Source organism: Copadichromis virginalis, linkage group LG12 (genome assembly GCF_057382275.1).
Source record: "Copadichromis virginalis isolate Kocher_CV1m ecotype Utaka linkage group LG12, C_Virginalis_male_GT1.1, whole genome shotgun sequence".
Classification (NCBI taxonomy): domain Eukaryota; kingdom Metazoa; phylum Chordata; class Actinopteri; order Cichliformes; family Cichlidae; genus Copadichromis; species Copadichromis virginalis.
In genome coordinates, this window is record NC_140629.1 from 24,411,002 (window position 1) to 24,434,203 (window position 23,202).

Below are 23,202 nucleotides of genomic sequence, written 5' to 3' on the forward strand. Positions count from 1 at the left end.
GCAGCAGCGATTGGAAATGTAGTCCTGTGAACGCCAAGCCTAACGGAACGCTTATGGCTTAAAACCAGACCAGTGATGATATAAAACGATTTTTGAGTTTTAAGGATTCAGTGAGCTAATTTACGATGTTCATATCGTAGCATTAAATGCCGCTTACACCACGCGCAAAGACGTAACCACTCTCGCGGTGCTCACTAACTGCCCCCTCTAGTTGTGTCTGTTCTCATCTCATCATCATCAGGGCGTTTCAACGCTCAGGAGCACAGTAGCTGTCGCCTCTTATCTCGCAACTACTCCTCCACCCTAAACGGGACAGCTCCTTTTTCATACAGGTTTGTACAGCTTCTCTTTTGTGTTGCTATTCTAAAGAACCACTGCTTCAGCTAACATCTACTGTGTGCTGTTTTTGTTAGCATATTCTTCAGTTAGCTAGCCTGCTGGCGCAGACAGCCAGTCTTAATGAGTGACTAGCCCAGCAGGTGCAGCTGCCACCAGCTTCAGCTAGGTTGTCTGACTTAGCATCTTGTAAACATGTACCGTACAGAGGCTTGCCTAGCTGTTTGCCTTTTCACCAATAACCCGCTAACATGACAACCCCCATGAGCTGGTGCAATGAGAGCAATGACCCTGGTTTCTTAAAGGATTTTGGATCGGGGATTGTGAAGTAGCTCTATAGGGTTATTTCGACTTGTTTACAGCAGTCTTGTGTAAGCTGACCTCTATAACATGTCAGGTTTCATAACTGCTTGTGCAAATTTTAAACGTGTACATGGTCTGACCTCCAGTTTCATCTTTGCTCTTCTTTAGCCCGTTTGTAACAAAGGCGTGACCATAGATTGTGCTGTCACTCTTAGATAAGGCTCTATCCTTTTGGTAAAACGGGTGATGGGCATGTAAGCTTTGCAAAAGTCTCGTTAAGGAGTAAAGGTGTTTTTTACTTATTTACCTTCAATTCTAAAGTAATGAAGTGTTTTAGTGTGGACATTTCTAGCACATTATAACGTTATTACAAAACTCCCTTGTGTTTAAAAACAATGGAGTAAATGGCATTAGGCACCAGTGATGACCACGCTCTAACACATGTTTGTGACCCATCTTATCTCAGCCCATAAATGCTTCTGTTTTGAAAGTGCAGCACACTAACTCGTCCAGTCTTCTTGGATTCACCTGCTCATCCGTTTCGGTTAATGATACCGCACGAAGTTGACTTGTTTAACGTGCTTTCAAACCTTGTGCTCACATTACCTTGACTGCGACTGTTTTGTGTGGATATCTGAGATGAGTTGAACAGCTCCTTTTGTTTTGTGTGAAATCAGTTGAGAGGTAATGTGTCCCCCAGGTGGTCCCAGCATGCACTGCGGGGCAGATACACAGAGGACAGGTTTTTAGTCTGCTGCGGAGCAGCTACATATTTGCAGACTAATGGCTTCTCTGCTCAGTGTGTCCCCTAAGTTGACAGCTTCTTGTCTGTGGGGTGACTTCACGAGGCATGCGTACACTGTAGCCAGGGACACTTAACTTTTCTGTGAAATGGTTTGGCATAGTAGCAAGCCTGGCTGCAACAGAGGGAGTCCAGTGGGGTAAAGGTTGACATGCTTGTTTCTAAAATGGTGTTGAAAACCTCTTCCTCTTCATATCTAATCTACATGTTCTTTCACTTGCAGATGACTTGAAATGTTGATGTAGTAAAAATGAACAAGCCCAAAATGGCCACAGAGAAGGGGTGAGTTGATTTGCATTCAGAAAGCAAATAAAAATGTCATTACAGATGTGAACAAAAACAGGCATGGGGTTTGTGATGTTTGTGCATGTGTTTCTGATTGAAAGCTGCTCTGTCACTGCCATCTGTTCACACTCACACTCTCGTGCCCTCTCTCTCTGTCTCAGTGAGCCTTTAGTGTTATGATGCACTTCCACTTTTGTTCTGTTTTACCTTGTTAAGACTGTTCGCAGAAGGGTTTGACCCTGCTTTTCTTCTTGTGCAACAGAGCCGAGACTGGTAGATAATTAGCGGACCTTGCTTGAAACAGCCATTTGATATGTCAAGACTGAAAATAACAGCTGTCCTTAATGCTGAGGCAATATACTTTGAAAAACCTTCGGTGTATTTTGGCTTTCCAAAGTCTTTTTGTGTGTGTGTGTCTGTGTTCGTTATAGTGATTAATGTAGTATGTTAATTTAGGCTTTCTATTTTTTGTTCTGTGTTTTCCTTTTTCTGTTTATACTCTATTCTTCTCTCACTCCTGACATTTTTTGCTATTCTGTATTTAGCATACACTTTCTCTGTCTCTCTCCTTTCTTGTCTCTCTGTCTTTATAAGGACATATAAGACATTTTTGCTCCCCTGGGTAGAATCAGGGTCTTGATTCTCTGTCCAGTATTTGCCGTTGCTGTACCAACAACGGACCTCTAACCTCGAGTTTCCAGCTGAGTGCTACTGCGCTAAGATTATAAGAGGAGGACGGATCAGTGCTCCAGAAATGAAGTGAAACACAAAGAGACAGCTTTGTTGAAAAGCTTTAATAAATGAATTTTAGAGTCATATAGTCATAGACTGCCAGTTTGTAATCACCGGCACTGCTAAAAGTAACATGGAAAAGGCTGTTTTTATTGGATGCTTTCTAAAAGTGGGCAAAGACACACTTGACTCAGTGTGAGTATATGAGGTCACTGCACATATTAGATCATGCTTTACATTTGTTTTCCGGTGCCAACTGCACATTGTGATTAATAACATTAGCCTTTTCCCATAATTGAGTTGATCATCCTGTGTGTGTGTTTTTTGTTGTTTTGTTGTTGTTGTTGTTTGTTGATTTTTTTTTTTTAAACATACGACTGAATTATCCTGTTGGATGCATTGTTCTAAAAGTAAAAACAGATTTTATTTGTTACAAGGGTTCCCAGTAACTCCAGGATAGTGATGCTCCTGGGCCAACTGGAAAGGATGAATGGTGAGGCCATGGTCAGGGATGTTGAAACAGCAAGACAGGTCACTACAAAGATCCTTCATCTCATACAGACACAGGGTAAGAATGTGTGTAAACATGCACAGTGATACATGTAATCTCCTGAACTCCGGTATAGTTTTGTTATCTTGAGCCAAGTGCGATCTCAGTGAGCAGTCCTGGCCTTGAATTGCATTGCTGGCAGTGGAAACAGCTGCAAAATATTCAGGCACTGTAACAAGTTATAAAACAGCATTTCCTTGCAATTTGCAAAGTGATTCGTTTGGATTGTGTAAGCAAGTATTCGACGTTATTGATCAGAGGTTTTTGATCACCTCCATATTTTTGCTACAAATGTTCCCTTGGACTCGCGATAAGATGCTTAGAATTAGGAGGTTCCTGTGGAATCACTTTTTTTAAAACTCCCAGTAATTATCTGGAAGATCCTCAGTATATCTGTTGGACATGTATGAACGTGTACAGACAAGTACATGTCTGTAAACTGCATCTTTAGTTGTTGGAATAGTGACGCAACCACAAAGTAGTATATTTAGTTCCAGGATGCAAGTCTTGCTAATGGGCAGTTGTTTGTGCAACTGTTTTAAAGCTCGTGTTTAAAATGAATGAGGATACAACCCTAACCTTTATTTTAATGGTCATGTATGTATAGACGCACCAGTCATAACTGATACAATCATTTCTTTCAATTCTAGAAAAAGTTTGGCCTCAAATATGAAGTTTAAACAGCATTTAAGATGTATTTGAATGTATTTATAATGTGCATGCACCCACATTTATAAGACTAACAGCTTAATTGAAGGTGCTAACACAATAAGTGTCTCTGGCTGATCCCACAAAATGAGCCCAATGCCAAAGCACAATATGACTACAGTTAGCTGAGAAATCTTTATTACAATAACCATGGATGGGAATGATAATGAGTAGATATGCCTAATGTGTCAGAGGGCACAGTTTTAGAGTGTGTTCAAACACATCTGGTCTTTGTACAGATGGAGGGTTTGCAGCAAAATGATTAAGTTATCAGCAGAAGCTGTTGGAACTGTTTGGATTTAATCTTAAGACTTAATTGGTTTCTGTTGGTTCTTGCTGTAAATCAATCAGTTTCTGAACATTTAATTTCTATTAAATGTACATCATTTTTAAGTTTGTACCATTCGAAGTCTTTCAGTGGAACTATAATGACCAAGTGGAAGAGTTGGTTGTTATTGTTTTAAGACTTAAAGGCAAAGATCTGTGTGAAAGCTTTAAAGAACTCTTATTTGTATTTCAGTCAAATGCAGCAGAATCAGAGTTATTGTCCATTTATTAAGTACATTTCTTCCTCTCAAACCCATCTGTACATTTCACAAATGCCTTGATGCCTAGCTTCAGGTTGTGGGGAAAATTCCCAAATTCGTAGAAAACTTAAAGTGTGGTTGTTGTGTAAATTGAGATGCAGTAGTTCGTTGACAGTCAAGATGTGACCCCCATTCTCTGATTACTCCTTGAAAGGAAAATGGAGACGAAGATCTCATAACAGAAGAAGGTGGCACACCAGGTGTCGGACACACTGATACATGAGTGCGTCTCTGTTAGCAAGGAGCTAATTACAAAAACGAAAAACAAACAGCATTGTTCTGCTGCTGTAACAATTAAAAATTAAAGGACTTGCTTAATTAACAAACTCACAGAGGCTTTTGATCCTGTGTTTACAACATTTAGTATTTGAAACTCGTACCTCTAACCTTTACAAAGGTAAAGTTATAAACCTTTAAAAAAAAACCACAATCTTCAAATAATGCTATCTTGCAAAAAAATCAATTTTTGCAAGATTTTTGTTTGTTTTTACTTATAATAACATAATAATAACAATATTAGTAGTAGTATAATTATATAATACTACTACTACTAATAATAATTATAATAAACTAATGTTGTCCTGTAGCACAGTTTTAAGTTACTGGTTTTCAGTGCTTGTCAGTCCCCTCCTCCTTTGAGAAATTCTGCTGAATCATGACATGATGTGATTTCCAGCTACTTCTTCTCTCTTACTTTTCTTAAATTTCACCTTTCGTCTTTCCGTAACTTGTTGCTTCCTCCTTCAAAGCAAAGTCCTAGCTAATCTATCATGAATGATGGGCACAGTGGAAAGGCTTGTCTGTGACTCTATCAATCATGCAATATCAGCTGTTCCTCTCTCACCTGTTGCTTGGCTGTCCGTGACACCATGCCTGCAGTCTCAACTTGAAATGTGTATGAGTGTGACGTCGGTTTGAGGGAAGCGCCGAGGTCTGTAACCCTGCATGCAGTAACTATACACCCCAGGATGGACTTTGCTGTACTCTTGTCTCAAGTTCAGGGTCTCAGGAGCTTAAGAGGCAGTCAAGAAATACCATGAGAAAGAACAAGGGAATGTCAGGTGCTGTAAGGGCAGACAAAATGTCATCTCTTGAAATAATTTTAAAAGGGAAAAGGAAGATAATTACTCCACATACTGTACCTTTGGACATTTGGTTTACTGCAAAATGAATGAAATTTTGAATTTTCTCCGTATTGCATGGATCCTGTGGGAATTGTAGTGTCTGTTTTCATTTGGTGGTAATGTATCATCCACCCCCTCTGCATAAACAGAGTTGTCTTATGCTGATGTCTATAGGAGCTGTCTGTGGATTAGTTTCAGGTATCAAGGCAGAAGAGGGGCTGATTACCAGCTTCAGAGAGCCCTGACTGAGAGGGCAGAGTTAGAGGTACGGTTGAAAAGTAGGAGGCTTGGACTGACTAATTGAGGAGTTAGTGAAAAGCCTTGATTTTCAATCTTTGACAACACATGATTTGAGGTGTCAAAGAGTTAAACTTTTTGAATCAGTTTTAGTACTTCTGTGGAAGCCTCAATGGGATCTTTTGGAAAATAGACACTGTTTCACGTAAAGCTTCTTAACTTTTTATCCTCAAATGGAGTACCGCTACACCAGGAGACACCATCAATCTGTGGTTTCCTTGGACACACCAGGTACAGTTCAGAACACCTTGAGTAAAAATTAATGTGTGTATATATATATATACACACACACACACACACACACACACACACGTACATTACTTTGAGTGGGTAGAGTGAGAGTTGCGGTATATTGCATTTCAGTTCATGTGTGATAATTTTTCACTGTCAGCTGTTTTATATATATATATATATATATATATATATATATATATATATACACACACACACACGTATATTACTTTGAGTGGGTAGAGTGAGAGTTGCGGTATATTGCATTTCAGTTCATGTGTGATAATTTTTCACTGTCAGCTGTTACAGCCTAAAAATTACAGTTGAAATGAATGGTGATTGTTCAGTCTCGAAGTTCAGTTTATTTTATAGGATTCTTATATAAACAAACTAATCATCATTATTCAAACAATACAGTTGCCCTTGTGTGGCCCTTCATTACTCTTTAGTGGGGTTGGTGTTGAAGTGCTTTAAAAGGTCTGGCATAGCAGAAACAAGAGGTTACTGCTTTACTTCCCAGAGCACTTGTATATGTGAATGGGTCCTCAGATATGCAAAGTATTTGGCATGTATGTATCACATTTTGAGATACAATTTCAAGACATTTATTTCTATATTTGTAATCATCTACAATTTCTGCTGTTAGTTTACAGAGAGCATTTTGCAAAGGCGAATACTTGTACTTGATTATCCCTTTGTATTCAGGACAGGACCAATACGGTCCTTTTTAGAGGTCAGGAATCTGTCAGCTCCTAAATAACAGGACAAACATAGGGTATGGATTTAAAGAGGTGGGAAGATGAAGAAAGAGTAGGGGTTGTTGCAAGACCTTGTCACCCTTTTCAGCTGTTCTTGAGCAGGTCAGTATATAAACAAAGACTGGTTGAGGACATGGTTGTAAAATGTGCCTTAAAGATGCAGTTTGTACTCACTGAGAGTTGCAGGAGTTTTCTAACTGTGAGTAAACTAGATGTTTTTACATACTCCAGTATAAATTACATTGTGATTTCCAAAAAAATCAAAAATTGCAGTGCAAATCTGTTAGCCTTCACTTTTGTGTTCATGTTGACTTTGCTGTGCATTACAGAGAAGAGTGGAAAAGAGGTCATGTCCAAAGGCTCCAGCGGCATGGAAGTCATCCTGGCTTCACTGGAGGTCAGTTCACAAACAACACTTGAGTTCTTATGCATTTCAATTGTTACTGACTTGTTGAAGAGAGCTTTTTGTCAATCTAAGTGAACAATAATGTTTAAGAAATTTATTATAAAATAATTTAAAAATACATTACTGTCATACAGTCATGTATATAATATAGTTCTAAGGATTTACATATCAGAACACATCATTAAAAAAGTTGCTTTGTTATTTTGCAAAAACAAAAAATCATAATGCAGAAGCACTGTGTGAAAAACTAAGTAAACCCCATGATTCAGGAGCTTATAGAACCACCTTTAGCAGCAATAACTAAGTAATTGTTTTCTGTATGAATTTATCTGTCTCCCACGTTGTTGTGGAGGAATTTTGGTTCACTCTTCTTCACAACATTGGTTTGGGTCATTGAGGTTTGTTTGCATTCGTTTATGCATAGCTCTCTTTAGGGCCTGCCACAGCAGTTCAGTCAAATTGAGGTCTCAACTTTGGACCATTACAGCACTTTGACTCTTTTCTTTTTCAGCTATTCTGTTGTAGATTTGCTGTTATGCTTGGGATTAATGTCCTGTTGCATGATCCAGTTTGGGCCAGCTTTAGCTGTCAGAGAGATGGCCTTACATTTGACTCTAGAATCCTTCGTACTGGTACAGAGGAGTTCATGTTCCACGGAATGATTGCAAGGTGCTTCGGTCCTGTGGTTGCAAAACAAGTCCAAATCATCACCCCCTTCATCACCATGTTTAACAGCTGGTATGACCTGTTTGTGCTCATATGCTGTGTTTAGTTTTCACCAAACATGGTGCTGCACATTACTGCCAAACATCTCTGCTTACGTCTCATCTGTCCAAAGGACGTTGTTCCAAAAGTCTTGTGGTTTGTTCAGATGTGACTTTGCTAACCTAAGAGTGTTACTGTGTCCTTTTTTTAAGAGAAGCGGTTTTTCTCCTGGAAACCCTTCCAAACACGTTGGACTTGTTCAGTCTGTTTTCTAGCTGAACTGTTATGAACTTTAACATTTAACGTGCTAACAGAGGCCTGCAGAGACAGTTCAGATCACATTCAGATCAACTCAGATCATTTGAGCATTAGATGGTCTGACCTTGAGGTGAATCTCCTTGGACGTCCACTCCTGGGAAAAATGGCAGCTGCTTTGAATGCTTTTCATTTGTGAAAAATCTTTCTCACTGACGAATGAAGGACTTTAAATGACTTTTAATTATCTGGAAATGGCCACGTAACCCTTCCCAGAGTGATGGACAGCAACAATGTCGTTTCTAAGATGATTGCTGACATCTTTTTTAAACACACAGCTGGATACTCCAGACCAGCAAACTGCCAAAAATGTCTGTTTTTATAGAGATTCTGTGACCAAGCACCTGGCTGCTACCTATCCTCTTAATTCCTATAGATGCAGTAAGGGTGTGTGTAGTTTTTCACAACCTGACTTGCATTATGACTCAATTTTCTAGCACCTTGCTCCCTGAATTCAATTTGGAATTAGATTTCACACTTATGTAGAGTAACATCAAGGTAATTACACAAATTTCTCAGATTTACCGTGCAAATAATTATTAACTAATGTATTATTTGTGACTGTTACAGAACAGCAGAGATGTTCAGACCACCCTGAACATCTTGTATATTCTTAGTGAGCTGCTGACTGTGGGTGAGTGGAGTTTTTTTCTTCTTCTATTTTTTGTTCACCGAGTTTGTTCATGCTCTAACAACACAATCAATTGCTAAACATGTGAACTTTTTGATTTTTGTTACCAATAAATTGTTACATGGTGTTAAATTACACTTTTTGATTGGATTAATAATTACAGTATCTAGTTCATGTGGTTCTCATGCTCTCAACCCTTTTCTGTCTCAGGCAGGGGTCGCAGGATGGGAGTGTTTGTGTCCAAAGGAGGAACAGGAATATTATTCCAGATCCTGACCTCTGCCAGCAAAGAGTTGCCTCCCAGTGAGGAGCTCATGCTACAGCTTCACTCACTCTTAGCCAAGGTTGGCCCAAAAGGTAATGTCGCAGTCCAACACACACACAGACTGGATGAGCCAGTGATTGTATTTTTGTCTTATTTTTGTTTTGCTCTGGGCATCATGCTTGTAAATGAAGAGTGTTATGTTTACATTTTGAAAAGTTTTTGCTGACACCACATGTGTAATGTTTATTTAAAACGTATGTTGAAGTTGTACACCGATGATGTCCTTGTGAGTGTTCTGTTTTCACTGCCTTTGCTATCAGTGTTAAGTGGATAAGTGAAAAAACTTTAAGCCATTTGCAGAAAAACAACAACAAGCAAAACTGATAACAAGTCCTCTGTTCAGAAACAAAAATAGAGGAAAGGTACGGAAAAATCAAAAGTTTCTATTGTTTATTTACTGAGCTGGGACATTGGACCCTGTGTGTGTCCAGACAGAAAGTTTGGTGTGAAGGCCCGATTGAGTGGAGCTCTGAACGTCACCATCAGCCTGATCAAACAGAATCTACAGAATGCCAAACTCCTTCTGCCCTGCCTGCAGGTTCTCAGGGTTTATTCGGCCAACTGTAAGTCCCCGTAAACTCTCACAGTATATATTATAATCTCTAATGAAGTTCAAGCAAAGTAGTCCCAAAAAATACTACAGAGTCCCAGACAGCAGCTGATAAAAATAATTAAACTGAACTGGCTGTGTTTACTTCTAAGTTGTGCTTGATTTTGATTTCTACTGTAATAGCGGTGAATGCAATTTCTTTGGGCAAGAATGGAGTAGTGGAACTGATGTTCAAGATTATAGCACCATACAGCAAGAAGAACACCAGCCTGCTCAAGTGAGTGTCTAACTGTCAATGCTGACTCCTTTGCAGACCTGAAACAGCCACATTCATATGCCTCTGGCCATAGTTGTGTCATATTTGCTGTTGGACCCCATCTTTTTTGTTTTTAAATCAACAGGGTAGCTCTGGATGCACTTGGAGCACTTCTCAAATCCAGTGAGTAATTTATGTTTGTAGCATTAAACAGCTCAGTGGTCCTTAATTAGTGTTGTTTAATCCTTTGCCTGTACTTCACTTATTGTCTTTTCTGCTCTGGAGCACAAAGTGTAATAGATCATTCCACATAGACTTAAAGTTTAGTGTCACGTGACTTTCTCCTATATACTATATGCTTATTACTGCTTTTATTTTCATTTTCTTCTTCTGTCCCGCCACACAATTGCAAAGTGATATGTAGCAGTGGTTTCGCTTCTTGTTTCAATTCCCTTTTCAGAAACTAACGCTCGTCGTGCAGTGGACGGCAGTCATGTGCCCGCCTTGCTGGCTCTGTACCTGGATTGGCATCGCAATGACGCACGTCATCGTCACATGTTGATTCGCAAAGGGCTGCTGGTCTGCCTCAGGAATATTACCAACATCAAACTTGGGAGAAAGGCATTCATAGAGGCCGATGGCATGAGGATCCTCTACAACACATCTACTGTGAGTAAGAAAATTGCATGTGAATGACAAGAAGTTAAAGCATGCAAAACAGAACTACTTCCCACATACACAGGTTTCGGTCTGAGCTGCTCTCTGATTTTTCTGTGGCTTTGTTTCTAGGAGTGTCTGCCGGTGCGAACTCTGGATCCACTGATCAACACTTCGAGTCTCATCATGAGGAAGTGTTTTCCTAAAAACCGTCTGCCTGTGCCTACCATTAAATCAGCTTTCCACTACCAGCTGCCTCATGTACTTCCAGTTGGACCTGTGGCACAGCTGTACAGCCAGCCTCCTGGGGGTGAGAGCTCAGGACACACACACACACACACACACACACACACACACACACACACACACACACACACACACACAGTTCACAAGCGTGTGGCCCAGCTTATCACTGTGTATGTGCACACCTTCCATCTATGATTATACAGTACGGGCACTTTTTTAAAATTGCTGTCCTAACTGCTAGTTTCAACACGTTATACCATACAGACGGATAAATAATACTAAATGGCTAATGACAACATTCATGACACTGCTGCACACAATGTGCCTTACAGGAACAACAAGTCACCAGCTCAGCAACAAGCCCTTAAAGAAGGGTAAGACGTACGTAACCCTCAGATTATACAGATTCACTATTTCTTTCTCATTCACCTCACATCATACTTGACTAAACTAACACATGACATGTGTTGGTAATAAAGAGCACATTGCATAGTCTTGCTTTCCCACTAGTAGACATACCGTATGTTCTTGCATTTAACTCAGCTAATTTGCTTCCTACATCATGCGCAAAGGCACATGATGAAACATTTGAGCTTCTTTTCTTTTCTCATAAGGCCCTGTCTCACCGACACGTAAAATTGTGTAAATGTTTTATGCGTTAGAAATATATTTTTTGGACCTTTTCTTAAAGCAGCCATTCAAACGGACCAAATAATTTTACTCGACGGAGTTGAAACACTTATTTCTTTGAACCAATCTCAATTTTTCCTGATGTTTCGGATCCAAATAATCAGATCTCTGGTCATTGGCAACAAGTGCATTCATAGCTCAAATCCAAAGCTGTACTGTATTCTGATGCTGATTCTGATTCTGAATATGCAACGACATTGAAATAATTAAAAAAAATATGATTTTACCTCAGACACACAGCCGAACACTACTCCGACTAACGTGGCTCTCTGAAATGATTTCTGTACTTCCTCATATATGATTCCAACTCTGCTAACAAGACTTCAAACTGCCCCACTGACATCCTGAAATGTACAAACGCGGCTGGGATACCGCTTCCACTCCTGGACCAAACCATAATACTCTCCCTGCTGCTGTGTTCTCGTGAGAATTGGATGAACCAGAATCCTCGTTTCTTTCTTCTCTTCATTAGGAAGATCAGGGCCAGCGCATCATCAGCTCAACTTTTCTTTTTTTTTCTTTTCTTGACAGTCCTTTTTTTGAGGATGATTTTTTTGTAAAAACGCAACACCTTCTGTGTTTATATATTTTACGCATCAAATTCAGATTCATAAAATTTTGAATTTTCTTTTGTTTTTACACAACACGTTCGGTGTTTAAGGGCCTTTAGTCTCAACTAAAATTTTAAATAAAAAAAGCTCTATTACATTCTTTTTTTTTTCCAAGTAGCACTGTTCGTATTTGTATTTTTTAAAAAGAAGGTTACCAAATACTACCTCTGTTTTTGGTTTATTGCAGAGTGTAGAATCAAACAGGAACGCTGTAAAACAGTGATATACATTAGTTATTACAGCATCGATTGGTGCTGACTCGTTTCTATTCCTGAAAACATGTCGGTGAGCTCTTGAATTTTTATTTGAAGAAACGTGCTCAGAATCTCTTCTTTCTCTTGATCACCCATCTCTTGACCATGGCTGCTCACATCTTTTTGTTAACATTTCCTCTGTTCTGGGCATAGCATTACAACTCATTGACCAGAATCCTCTGGGGGGGGACTGCTGTTCTGGTCATGTGCTGGCCTCTTTCACATTTTCAGAAATAATAAGCCCCCCTCCTCTCTCTCCCCCAGCGTGGGCAAAAGACAAACAGAAATGTCAGGGGAATAATTTCTGCGTATGTGTGTTGTACCCAGTGGATGATGTGGTGGATGACAGCGACGATAATGAGGAGACGGAGGCAGAAACTGATACTGACAATGAAGAGGACGAGAAAGCTCATCGCACTTTGGTAATACCAAATACTTGCATGCATATGGGACATTTCACATGACAACAGTACACTAACATGTGGTACACTTGTTCACTATGGCAAGCATATTGCCTCTATGTGATATTAGATTCACAATTCAACTTTGATATCACTGGAAATTATAATATCATCGTTAGTTTTGTGAAACACAAAATCGTACATTTTCATGAGTCATACCTAGTCATTGATATCGGAACTTTCCTAAATTTCCAGTAGAGGGCAGTCATAATTTACCAGCCATTTTTGAGTGCTGAAATCACTTTGTCACCCATATCTGGTGAACCTCATAAGAACTAGATTGGAGCTGTCTTGACAGAGCAAATACAAATGTATAACAGGCAATTTGAAGTTTTTCTTCCTTTGTTTCCTGTCAATCAGAACGATGACATAGAGACTGACCTGAACAAGCTGCATCCCACAAAGAGCCCTGGTCGTCCATTCGAGGAATTGAGGGTATATGAGAGATTCTTTCTGGAACTATCTGAAGACTTTCAGGTCAGTATTTTCTACACGGCTCCATGGTCCTCATAGTTCTTTAAGACCTTGACTCTGTGCTTGCATGGTGTTGATATTGCATGATGGGTAGGTGCCTAAAACTTTGCATATGTGTCCGTGTGTCAGTCTGTTTATCACATTGCAAGAGTTCAACAAAATTGTGTTATTTATTATATTTGTGGTGTCGACTGAACATGTAATATTTACTAAAAATCCTACTGGCTGACAGGCAGCAGTCTGGTCTAGACATTCTTCAATGCATGAGCTGTTAACTACAATATATTGTTCCTGCAGGGGTATAACTTTGAAGGCTCAAAAGGTGCCTCTTCTACTCCTTCATCAGGATCCCTTTCTTCATCATCATCCTCAGCTCGATCCACTCGTCCAATCATAGTGCCCACAGCTCAAGCCCTGTCCCCAAAGCACATGGCGACACCAGCCTCTCAGGAGGTCTGGAACTCTATCAAAGGACAACACACACAGCCACCTGCCTCTGCCACCTCTCGAACCCCCGCTGCTTCTCTAGCATCTCTAGAACTGGACACGATCCACCTCACCAAGGACCATGACAAAAAAGAGGAGACTCACATTCCTACCCCAGATGGGCATACAACCTTATCCTCCTCCATGCATTCTCCTCAAGGCCAGATGATAGAACAGGGACTACCGCATGCACTGGATTGTGTCTCTCTAGAAGACAAGGGGGCTCTGAATGTAGAGGACGGTTTAAAGGGAGTGAAACAAGAGGGATCCCCAGTCAGTGCTACAAGACACATACAGTCACCTCTGCTGTTGGGGGATATCGCTACACGTCGCGTGGGAGGAGGAGGTTCAGATTGTGGATCAGAGGGTGCTGAAGATGAGGGAGGGGAAGGAGCGGTTCTGGAGGTGCCTGACACAGCCCTCCTCCTCCCGCTGCATGACCCTGACCTATACGTGGAGATGGTGAAGGGGACACGTTCTGTCCCACAGTACGCTGAAGTGGCTTACCCAGACTACTTTGGCCATGTAGCCCCAACTTTTAAGGAGCCCCATCTGGAAAGAGTTTATGGTGTACAGAGGTGAGAGGTCATCCTTATTAATAAGCAATTGAAGAATATTTATCCTTTTAGTCTGTTAGCAGTTTCTTTTTGGGTGTTACGCTGCAGATCTAAGATATTCCAGGACATTGAGAGGTTGATTCACCCGAATGATATCCTGGATAAAGTGGTTTATGACTTGGACATTCCCAGGTGAGCCTTAGAGCTTTTTATCAATTAGGGTTAAACTCATGTAAAATGATGAATTTTGTTTCCATTATTGAGCATTTGCAGTTAAGTGGTACTAACAAAAGCTACTTTTCTCCTTATAATTAGAGTTGTGCCATTTACTGTATATTAATTTTTATGTTTCAGTTGCCCTGTTATTGAAGACAGTGGTGAATCACTGAAGTTTAACTCTCAGTTTGAGTCTGGTAACCTCAGAAAGGCAATTCAAGTTAGAAAGTAAGTACTTAATACTCAATGGAGTATACAGTGTTACAGACACCACTCTGTGGTAAGCTGTGTGTGACTTCACTAATGTTAAATGCCTAAAATGGTCTAGATGAGTTTTCTTTATGGTTGATGATGTTTGGGCTCATATTTAGAGTTTATTCTGTGGTATCTCTTCAGGTATGAGTATGACCTTGTGTTGAATTCAGACATCAACAGTAATCACTACCACCAGTGGTTTTACTTAGAAGTGAGTGGGATGCGTGTTGGGACCACCTACCGTTTCAACATCATTAACTGTGAGAAGTCAAACAGCCAGTTCAACTACGGTGAGAAGAATAACAGTCCAACCTACAGAACTTTTATTTATTCATTTGTTGTAAAGATTTTTATACAGCAGAAATGGAATTAGACTGTATTAAAGGCACAGCAAAAAAAATTTGACTGTAATTTGCTTGAGAATTTGCACAGCACAGTTTGACTTATTTTGTGTTTGGGCTTTCTCCCTGTTTGTGTAGGCATGCAGGTGCTGATGTACTCTGTGCAGGAGGCAATCAGTGGCAGACCTCGCTGGGTTAGAACGGGAACAGACATCTGTTACTACAAGTAGGTGCAATCATATTGTAGTGAAATGGGCAAAATTGAGCAGAAAATCAAATGCTCTAAAGCAAGAGTAGACTTGCTGCTTTTATTAGATGCACTTTTTCTTGTTATTGCAGTCACATAGCACACTGCAGATTGGTGGAGTTAGGCATGTAGACGACCAAACTGAGCATCAGAATCAGGATGAAAAGTGACTCTGAACATGGCATAGTTGTTGGTACAAGACAGGCTGGTCTGAGTAGTTAAGAAACTGCTGATCTACTAGGATTTTCACACACAGCTGTCTCTAACCCAAAAAAGATATATATATATATATATATATATCCAGTGAGCAGCATTTTTCTCGGTGTAAATGCCGTGATACCACAGGTCAAAGGGCAGTGGCCACACTGCTTCAGTGTGATGGGAGGGTAAAATTACCTCAAATAGCCATTTGTTACAACTACGGTGTGCAGAAGAGCATCTGTGAAAGCACAACATGTTGAACCTTGGGCCAAGATGGGCCACAGCAAGATAAGACCACATGTGGAGCCACTTGCTAAGAACAGGAAACAGAGGCTCAAATTTGTATGGTCTCGCCAAAATTAGACAATGTTAGATTGGAAAAACTTTGCCTGATCTGTTTCAGTTTCTGCTGCGACATTCGGAGGGTAGGCTCAGAATTTGGCATAACCAACATAAAAGCATGAATCTGTCTGGGCTTATATCAACTGCTCAGGCTTGTGGTTTGTGGTGTAAAGGTGTAGGAGTTGAGGATTTCTTAGGCACACTTTGGGCCCTTTGGAGAATAATTAAAGTATTGTTGTTTGTCCATAGCTTTATGATCATCTTCTGATGGCTACCTTTGAAAGGATAACGCACATAAAGCTTTAATAGTCTATAACAAGTGAACATGACAATGAGTTCACTGCCCTCAAATGACCTCAACAGTCACAGGATTTCAGTCCAATAGAGCACCTTTGAGATGTGGTGGAATAACTGATTGACGTCATGGATGTACAGCACCCGTGTGACACCATCATGTCAATATAAACCAAAATCTCCATCATGAAGAAGTAAGGGTGGTCCAACCTGATTCTCACAAGATGTACCTAATATGGTAGCCACTGAGTGCATTTGATCATATATTTTATAGCTTCAGCGACAAAAGTTATAAGGTATATTTTCAGAGAAAACTAGGATTTACAGTGTAGTCATCGCCTCGCCCCAGAGGAGAGACCTTGCTTTGACAGTTCTAATAAATTAACAGCAGGAGCAAACCTGTTTATGACCTTTTTCTCTCATCTTAACTGTAAATTTTAGGAAAAGGGTGAAAGAAACTTAAAAGAAACTCAGGTAAATGAGAGACTAGTGTCATTCAAGAGGTGTTGGGCTAATCAAAATGAATTTAGCAGCAACTAAATGTGGACATATATCCAAGCACCAGGTGACATCCAAAGGCTTTTCTATCTCTAACAGTGTTCACAGGCCCCTGCAATGTCTTATGTCCATACCATTGAATTGAAATATATGCTGAATATTCCAATATATATATTAATCCATTCTTTAAATCAAGTGAAGCATAAATAATATTTCACAGCAGGTGTCTTCACTTCATGCAACATCTGAAATAATAAAGCTATAACTTTCTCTTTTGGTTAGTTTTCCACAGCTCACATTAGGCCAGGCATATTTATTATAAAAATAACTGCAGTGCCATCCAGTGGATTCAGGTAGTCATTCCATACTACAACTTCTAGTATAGCTTCCAGTACTTGCTCAAGTGTTTTTTGACTGTGATTCCACGTTTACTAGTTTCCTATGTATTGTCCTGCAAAGATTATGCAGAGATCACTAATGAAGAACTAGAGTGTGTGTGTTGTTGGCGTTCAACAGATACTCACGAAGTGTTCTTGCTTCTCGTAGGAATCACTTTGCAAGGAGTTCCATCGCAGCTGGTGGTCAGAAAGGAAAATCGTATTTCACTCTGACCTTCAGCACAACCTTCAGCCATAAAGATGACGTCTGCTACTTTGCCTATCATTACCCTTATACATATTCTACGCTCAAGGTATTATTGTAGCACTAGAAGACATGTGTAACCTCAAGAATACTGAAATGGGTCTTAGCATGCGCTCGTACAGTAATTATCACTCTTCCTTTGTTGCTACATCACAAACCTGTAATCTGAACCCTGATGCAGACCACTATTAGCTCTCAGTCTACTCTCAGTCACTTATCAAGAGAATAGGTACATTACATTTTTTTGCATATGTCTAGAGCTGCTTCACGGAATTACTTCAGCTTAAACCCAATCTAAATCACTTAATTGTGATCAGCTCATTAAATAGCCAGTAGAATAATACAACCATAACATGTAAAAATAGAAACATCCAAAAGCTCTGAGGGTTCAAATGGAAGCTGTGGATGGGAGTGGGTTTAAAAGCTGCAATTTGTCATTTTGCGCAGATGCACCTGGCCAAACTGGAGGCACTGAGGACCCCTCATATCTACCTGAGACAGGACGTGCTGTGCGAAACCCTCGGGGGGAACATCTGCCCCCTTCTTACCATCACTGCCATGCCCGAGTCCAACTCAAATGATCACATCTGTCAATTTAGTGAGTAAATAAATGTAGATCCATATGGAGATTTAGTTAAAGTTATTTGGTTAAAGCTATATAGCTCTCTCTAGAGTTGGCAATAAATGTCAAGGAAGCAGTGCTGTGTGGTTTTAAATGTCAGAAAAATCTGGAGTCGATAGATTTTGCAAACTGCTGGATTCATCATTTTGTTTGCACTCAGGAACTTGTGGAAAGTATTGATATTGAAGGTTTATTCTGGTGAAACAAAGTTAGTTCAAACTTATTTGGGCTGTAGAAAGTTGAAATCATTGAATTATCCAATTAAAATTGTCAAATGCGCAACAAAATCACAATAATGGGAATCGTGTGTATGTAAAAGAAGTCCAAAGTGTTTCATTGCCAGACACTCTGATTAAATCACCTAAAACAGCCTTTCAGATACACCTAATTTGTCATCCTTAGAATGAAGATTATTCCTGACTGCTGGGAGCAGTCTGTCTAACAAAGTAAACTGAGCCTGAAAGTCCAACTTACTTGCTTTTATGAATCTCCTTGAGTATCTTGTAGCCTATTTAAGCAGATAAAACTATTTCAGAGTCTGTTAATGGGTAGATTTTTGATCCACGTGAGGTTATTTTATCACAAGTAATCTGTCATTAGTTGGTGATAATTTCTTTGGGTCCTTTAATTGAAAAACCTCCCCAGTAACTGATAGAAATGACTAGTACTACAGTAAAACAGCCTTGAGGTATCAGGGCATACTCTTATTTTCCAAATAGCTTTGCACTGCACTGATGTTGTTTTTCTGCTCTGAAAAAACTTAAAATTGAAGATTTTTTCCTTCTCATTCCATCTCCCTGTGCTCATGTTTGTGTTGCACTTTTTTTTCCTTTCTCGCTCTTCAGGGAACCGTCCATTGATCTTCCTGTCTGCCAGAGTGCACCCCGGAGAGACCAATGCCAGCTGGGTAATGAAGGGCACGCTGGAATTCTTAATGGGCACGAGCCCACTGGCAGCCAGCCTGAGGGAGGCCTACATCTTCAAGATAGTGCCCATGCTCAACCCTGATGGAGTTATAAATGGGAAGTGAGTAAAAAGAAATGGAACTAAATTAACGCACGCTCATAACTCTCAAGTATACACACCAACGACACACACTCTGCCGAGCCTGGGCCTGCACGGTGGCCACAGCTTTACGTTAACACACATCAAATCTTGTCTTGAAGGATTCTCTAGCTGTTGCTCTGTTGTGCTCCACTCTGTATCCTTCCCCTCTTCTGCCATCTCCTTTCTGCTGTAGTCATCGTTGTTCTCTGAGTGGGGAGGATTTGAATCGCCAGTGGCAGAATCCCAATCCTGAGCTCCACCCCACCATCTACCACACTAAGAGCCTGCTGCAGTACCTTGCACACATACAGAGGGCACCACTGGTATGACCTCTAATTAACTGGAATTACTCTAGGGGCGTTTTCCACTTTGCGACACAATTTTTTTTTTTTCTCCATCCAGCTGCACATTCTGTTTGGCTGCTTAACATCTGTAAATAACTGCATTATTTTATTACACATATAGTTACCATAAACTAAACCCTGTGCTCGCCTCTCTGCTACATATAATTTTATTTACTGGTATATTGCAATGGGTGGCAACGTAAAGGCACAAAGAGGGGTGAGGCTGTTATTCTTTGCAAACTGACCATAGAAAGTCATTATTTTATAACTCGAGTCTCAGTGTCATGGTTAAAAAAACTATTCAATGTACTTCTTTTCCGTCTATGTGTGTGCATGTGTGTGAATGCACAGGTATTTTGCGACTACCACGGTCATTCCAGGAAGAAGAATGTGTTCATGTACGGCTGCAGCGTAAAGGAGACAGTTTGGCAGTCCAATATCAGTGCTACATCGAGCGACTTGCACGAGGACCTTGGATACAGGGTGAATGCCAGCAGTACACACAAACTTCTCTTAGACTTGCCCAGTTTCTGAAAGTACAGTTAACATATCAGTGGATATTAATTGGGCTGAATTTGAATCACCATTATTAAGTTGTGCTCGTATTACTCCAGAAAAGACATGCCATCAGTCGACTTATAATTACACCAACACATAGTTAATGCTACATATTAACTATATTTAAGATGTTGATTTTAGTAAGTACATGTTTGTAATGTTACCTGTTCTGTTTGTTGACTTTCTTTAACACTGTCACCATGTCTTAATAAACATATTCAAATGGGTTTAAACTCATTTTGCAAAGACAAAAAAAACTGGTAACATCAAAATGTTTTTGTCTGCATTTGGGAATGAAAACCCCAAATTTGGGGGTTTGCATAACTATAGCTTTTATCGATTCCTGTTTTTCTTTATTTAATCATCTGCACCCCTAGCACACACACGCACACGCCTACACAAAGACATTCAGACTTCTCAAACACTTTTTATATGTTCTTCAGACCCTTCCCAAGATCCTGTCCCAAATCGCTCCAGCCTTCAGCATGGCTAGCTGCAGTTTTGTTGTGGAGCGCTCCAAAGAGGCAACCGCCCGCGTGGTTGTCTGGCGAGAGATCGGAGTGCAACGCAGCTATACAATGGAGAGCACGCTCTGCGGCTGTGATCAGGGCAAATATAAGGTATGGGTATATTTGTTTATTCAGTATGGATTGCTACCGAACACTAGTATTAAATTGGTACCGATACTAGACAAAGAGTGCTACTGTACAGTCAGTCTTTATCTAGCATAATAACAATTTAGACTTCATTTTAACAGAGCTGTAAGAGCTCTGCTCTCATGACAACACTTCTGTGCTGTCCTGTCATGTAGATGGGACAGGCTGTTCAAAACTAACTTTTGCTACATTTTATGAAAATTCACTGACTGTGAAGAAATGGTTTCATTTGAGCAGGTGCCGCCCACCTCTGGAACGAATTTCGAACACAGTGTTCTTATAATAAGCAGAGCAGTGAGTTGCACCCATGCAGAAAAATACAGTTGTTTCCCCTTCAAATTAAATCACTACTTTTAATGTTCCTATTTAATGAAAAGCTCCAGCCAACAGTTAATTTTGTGATAATTAAATAATCGCTCATAGTTATTCATACAGTTGCCTGTAGGGAGATTACTGCAGCTGTTGGCACCTGAGGCACATTACCAAACAGCCCCACCTGCTTACTCTGGTGAGGTTGGCAATGTGTAAAACTTATGATTATATTTTACATTAACACATGTGCAATCCAGCAATAAGAGTGCAGGTAAGATCTTAACAGTACCCATCCTTTGTATGGACAAATAAAAGACTTGGGCATTTTATTGTAGCTTAGAGTAATGACCCTGAAATTAAAATGTTCTTTTGAACAAGCTTGTCATTTTCTCAGAGGGAGGTGCCCCTCTGCTCCTCTGCATGCCCACCAGGTGGAGCTGCGGTGCTGTTTGTCTTTGCTTCTTCTCAGTCCTTTCTCTTTCTTCCCTTTTTGACTGTGCTGCCTCCCTTTCTTCTTTCTAACTCCATGGTGTTCCATCCCAGCTGACTTCCTTCCTATTGATTCCTGCCAATGTCAACATCTAACACTGAGTCCCACAATGCCATTTTGGCTCTGATTAAGACCCCTACTGGTTTTCATGAAAGTTTTTGTCCAGATGTGCAGGAACTAATGTCTCCTGATTTGTGGCTGCATATGTCTGTGGCCAAGTTTAGATGTTCCTCCTTCTGTTCTGCTCTGGGGGGAGGGAAAGAACATGAATGGTTTTTTGGAGGGGTCGGGATTCGGGGTGAGCTGAAGGTTAGTGTGTCCCTGTTTGCATTTGCTTGTACGAATGAACTGTGCAGACTTTGTGTGGGTGTAGGAAGGGGTGCATATGTGTTTGAATGTGTGTCCCTGAAAATGAAATAAATGATCATGTCTCCACATGAAAAGTTTTCTTACCAAGTGCTTGGCCGCAGCGAGAATTGGGGCGTTTGAAGCTGGACAATGACTCTATCCCCAGGCTCCAGAGCAGCTTTAGAAAACCCACAGCAGTCATTTTAAACTAGATTTCACTCTGACCTTTGCAGTTATTTTTGAATATGTCAGTATATTGAAAGTACTTGCGAGTATGTGTGTGAGTTTTTAGTTTGTTTTCTGGTGAACGTATCGAGTTTAAAATCTTGGGCTCAGGAGGTACAGCGGGCTGTCCAGTCATCTCACGGTTGGTGTTTCAATCCCAACCCTCTCCACTTGCAAAAGTTCCCTGGTGTTAGACACCAAACCCCAAGTCGCCCGCTATCACAGCCGAGCACCTTGCACTGTAGCACTGCCGTCATTGGAGTGTGTTTGAGAAAGGATAATTGAGAAACACATTTTAAAGCACTTTGTAGAACCACTAAGAACTGCGCTGTGTAAGTGCAGACCATTTACCATTTAGCGTTTTCTCCAGGGTCTTCAGATCGGCACCAGAGAGCTGGAGGAGATGGGAGCTCAGTTCTGCGTGGCACTGCTGAGGCTGAAGAGGCTGACCGGGCTCCGGAACCACCAACACCTACTGGATTTGGAGAGCGATATTATTGGGACACAGTCCAAAGTGGTCAGGTTAGTATTGTGGAAAAAAGCCATGACTCTGTGCAGTCATCTGAACAAGCCACACACAGCTGTGGAATTTGGTCTTATTGAAACAATACAGCAAACAAAAACTACTCTCCTCATTAACCTTTTTCTCCTTTTTGTTTTAAGTTTTTCAGCTTTTTGTTTCTTAGCTGTTGAGTTCTTGTCCTCTTGCAACCTTCTCAAGGTATCTGAGATATTGATAATGTTTTCTGTGACCATAAATCTACCTGGAAATGATTACAGACTGCCTTCTTTTTTATCTGCACAAATATCCTCATTACTGCTAGACACGTTCCCCCTCGGCGCTGATTCTCAACGGTGTGACTGTCATTCTGGCTCTGAAGCACTACTCAAGAAACAAATGAAGGCCTGAATTTATGCGCTTTGGGGTCCTTAGGGACTAGTAAAGCGCTATATAAATACAGGCCATTTACCATTTACCATTTATGCAGGGCTGCTGTGAGCATCATTGAAATTCTACCAATGATCATGTGCGAGGAATATAATGAAAACTTTGGTCTGAGAGGGAAGTGGTCATGAATAATTGTCAGTAGCATCATTATTTCTTAAAACAGCCAGAAGATCTCTTTTGATAAAACCATTTACACCTACACAGTAGAGTTGTTAAGGGGCGCGTGAAGTAGTTGATGGTGCAGGGTAGTACATGTGCGTGGAACGTGGAGATTAGCT

The 23,202-nt window shown here is 40.4% G+C and overlaps 1 protein-coding gene across 5 annotated transcripts in view; it reads left to right on the forward strand.

Annotated features, from left to right (window-relative positions):
* The first annotated feature begins 8 nt into the window (after positions 1-8).
* The window catches only part of agtpbp1 (ATP/GTP binding carboxypeptidase 1), a 28,876-nt gene continuing 5,682 nt past the window's right edge, over positions 9-23,202 (forward strand). For 2 of the 5 annotated variants that reach the window (XM_085475584.1, XM_085475585.1), the window contains exons 1-26: positions 9-332; positions 1,665-1,723; positions 2,896-3,026; positions 7,043-7,110; positions 8,710-8,773; positions 8,981-9,127; positions 9,527-9,658; positions 9,829-9,922; positions 10,047-10,084; positions 10,362-10,570; positions 10,691-10,868; positions 11,137-11,178; positions 12,687-12,781; positions 13,181-13,297; positions 13,592-14,358; positions 14,446-14,529; positions 14,692-14,781; positions 14,950-15,098; positions 15,288-15,375; positions 17,278-17,422; positions 17,821-17,971; positions 18,841-19,021; positions 19,236-19,365; positions 19,738-19,869; positions 20,388-20,564; positions 22,346-22,497. In XM_085475584.1, the coding sequence (XP_085331710.1) occupies positions 1,692-1,723; positions 2,896-3,026; positions 7,043-7,110; positions 8,710-8,773; positions 8,981-9,127; positions 9,527-9,658; positions 9,829-9,922; positions 10,047-10,084; positions 10,362-10,570; positions 10,691-10,868; positions 11,137-11,178; positions 12,687-12,781; positions 13,181-13,297; positions 13,592-14,358; positions 14,446-14,529; positions 14,692-14,781; positions 14,950-15,098; positions 15,288-15,375; positions 17,278-17,422; positions 17,821-17,971; positions 18,841-19,021; positions 19,236-19,365; positions 19,738-19,869; positions 20,388-20,564; positions 22,346-22,497 (3,593 nt within the window). In that variant the 5' untranslated portion in view covers positions 9-332; positions 1,665-1,691. Of the gene's footprint in view, positions 333-1,664; positions 1,724-2,895; positions 3,027-5,748; positions 5,956-7,042; positions 7,111-8,709; positions 8,774-8,980; positions 9,128-9,526; positions 9,659-9,828; positions 9,923-10,046; positions 10,085-10,361; positions 10,571-10,690; positions 10,869-11,136; positions 11,179-12,686; positions 12,782-13,180; positions 13,298-13,591; positions 14,359-14,445; positions 14,530-14,691; positions 14,782-14,949; positions 15,099-15,287; positions 15,376-17,277; positions 17,423-17,820; positions 17,972-18,840; positions 19,022-19,235; positions 19,366-19,737; positions 19,870-20,387; positions 20,565-22,345; positions 22,498-23,202 lie in introns of those variants that run through there. The other 3 variants (XM_085475586.1, XM_085475588.1, XM_085475587.1) reach the window with 2 other exon arrangements.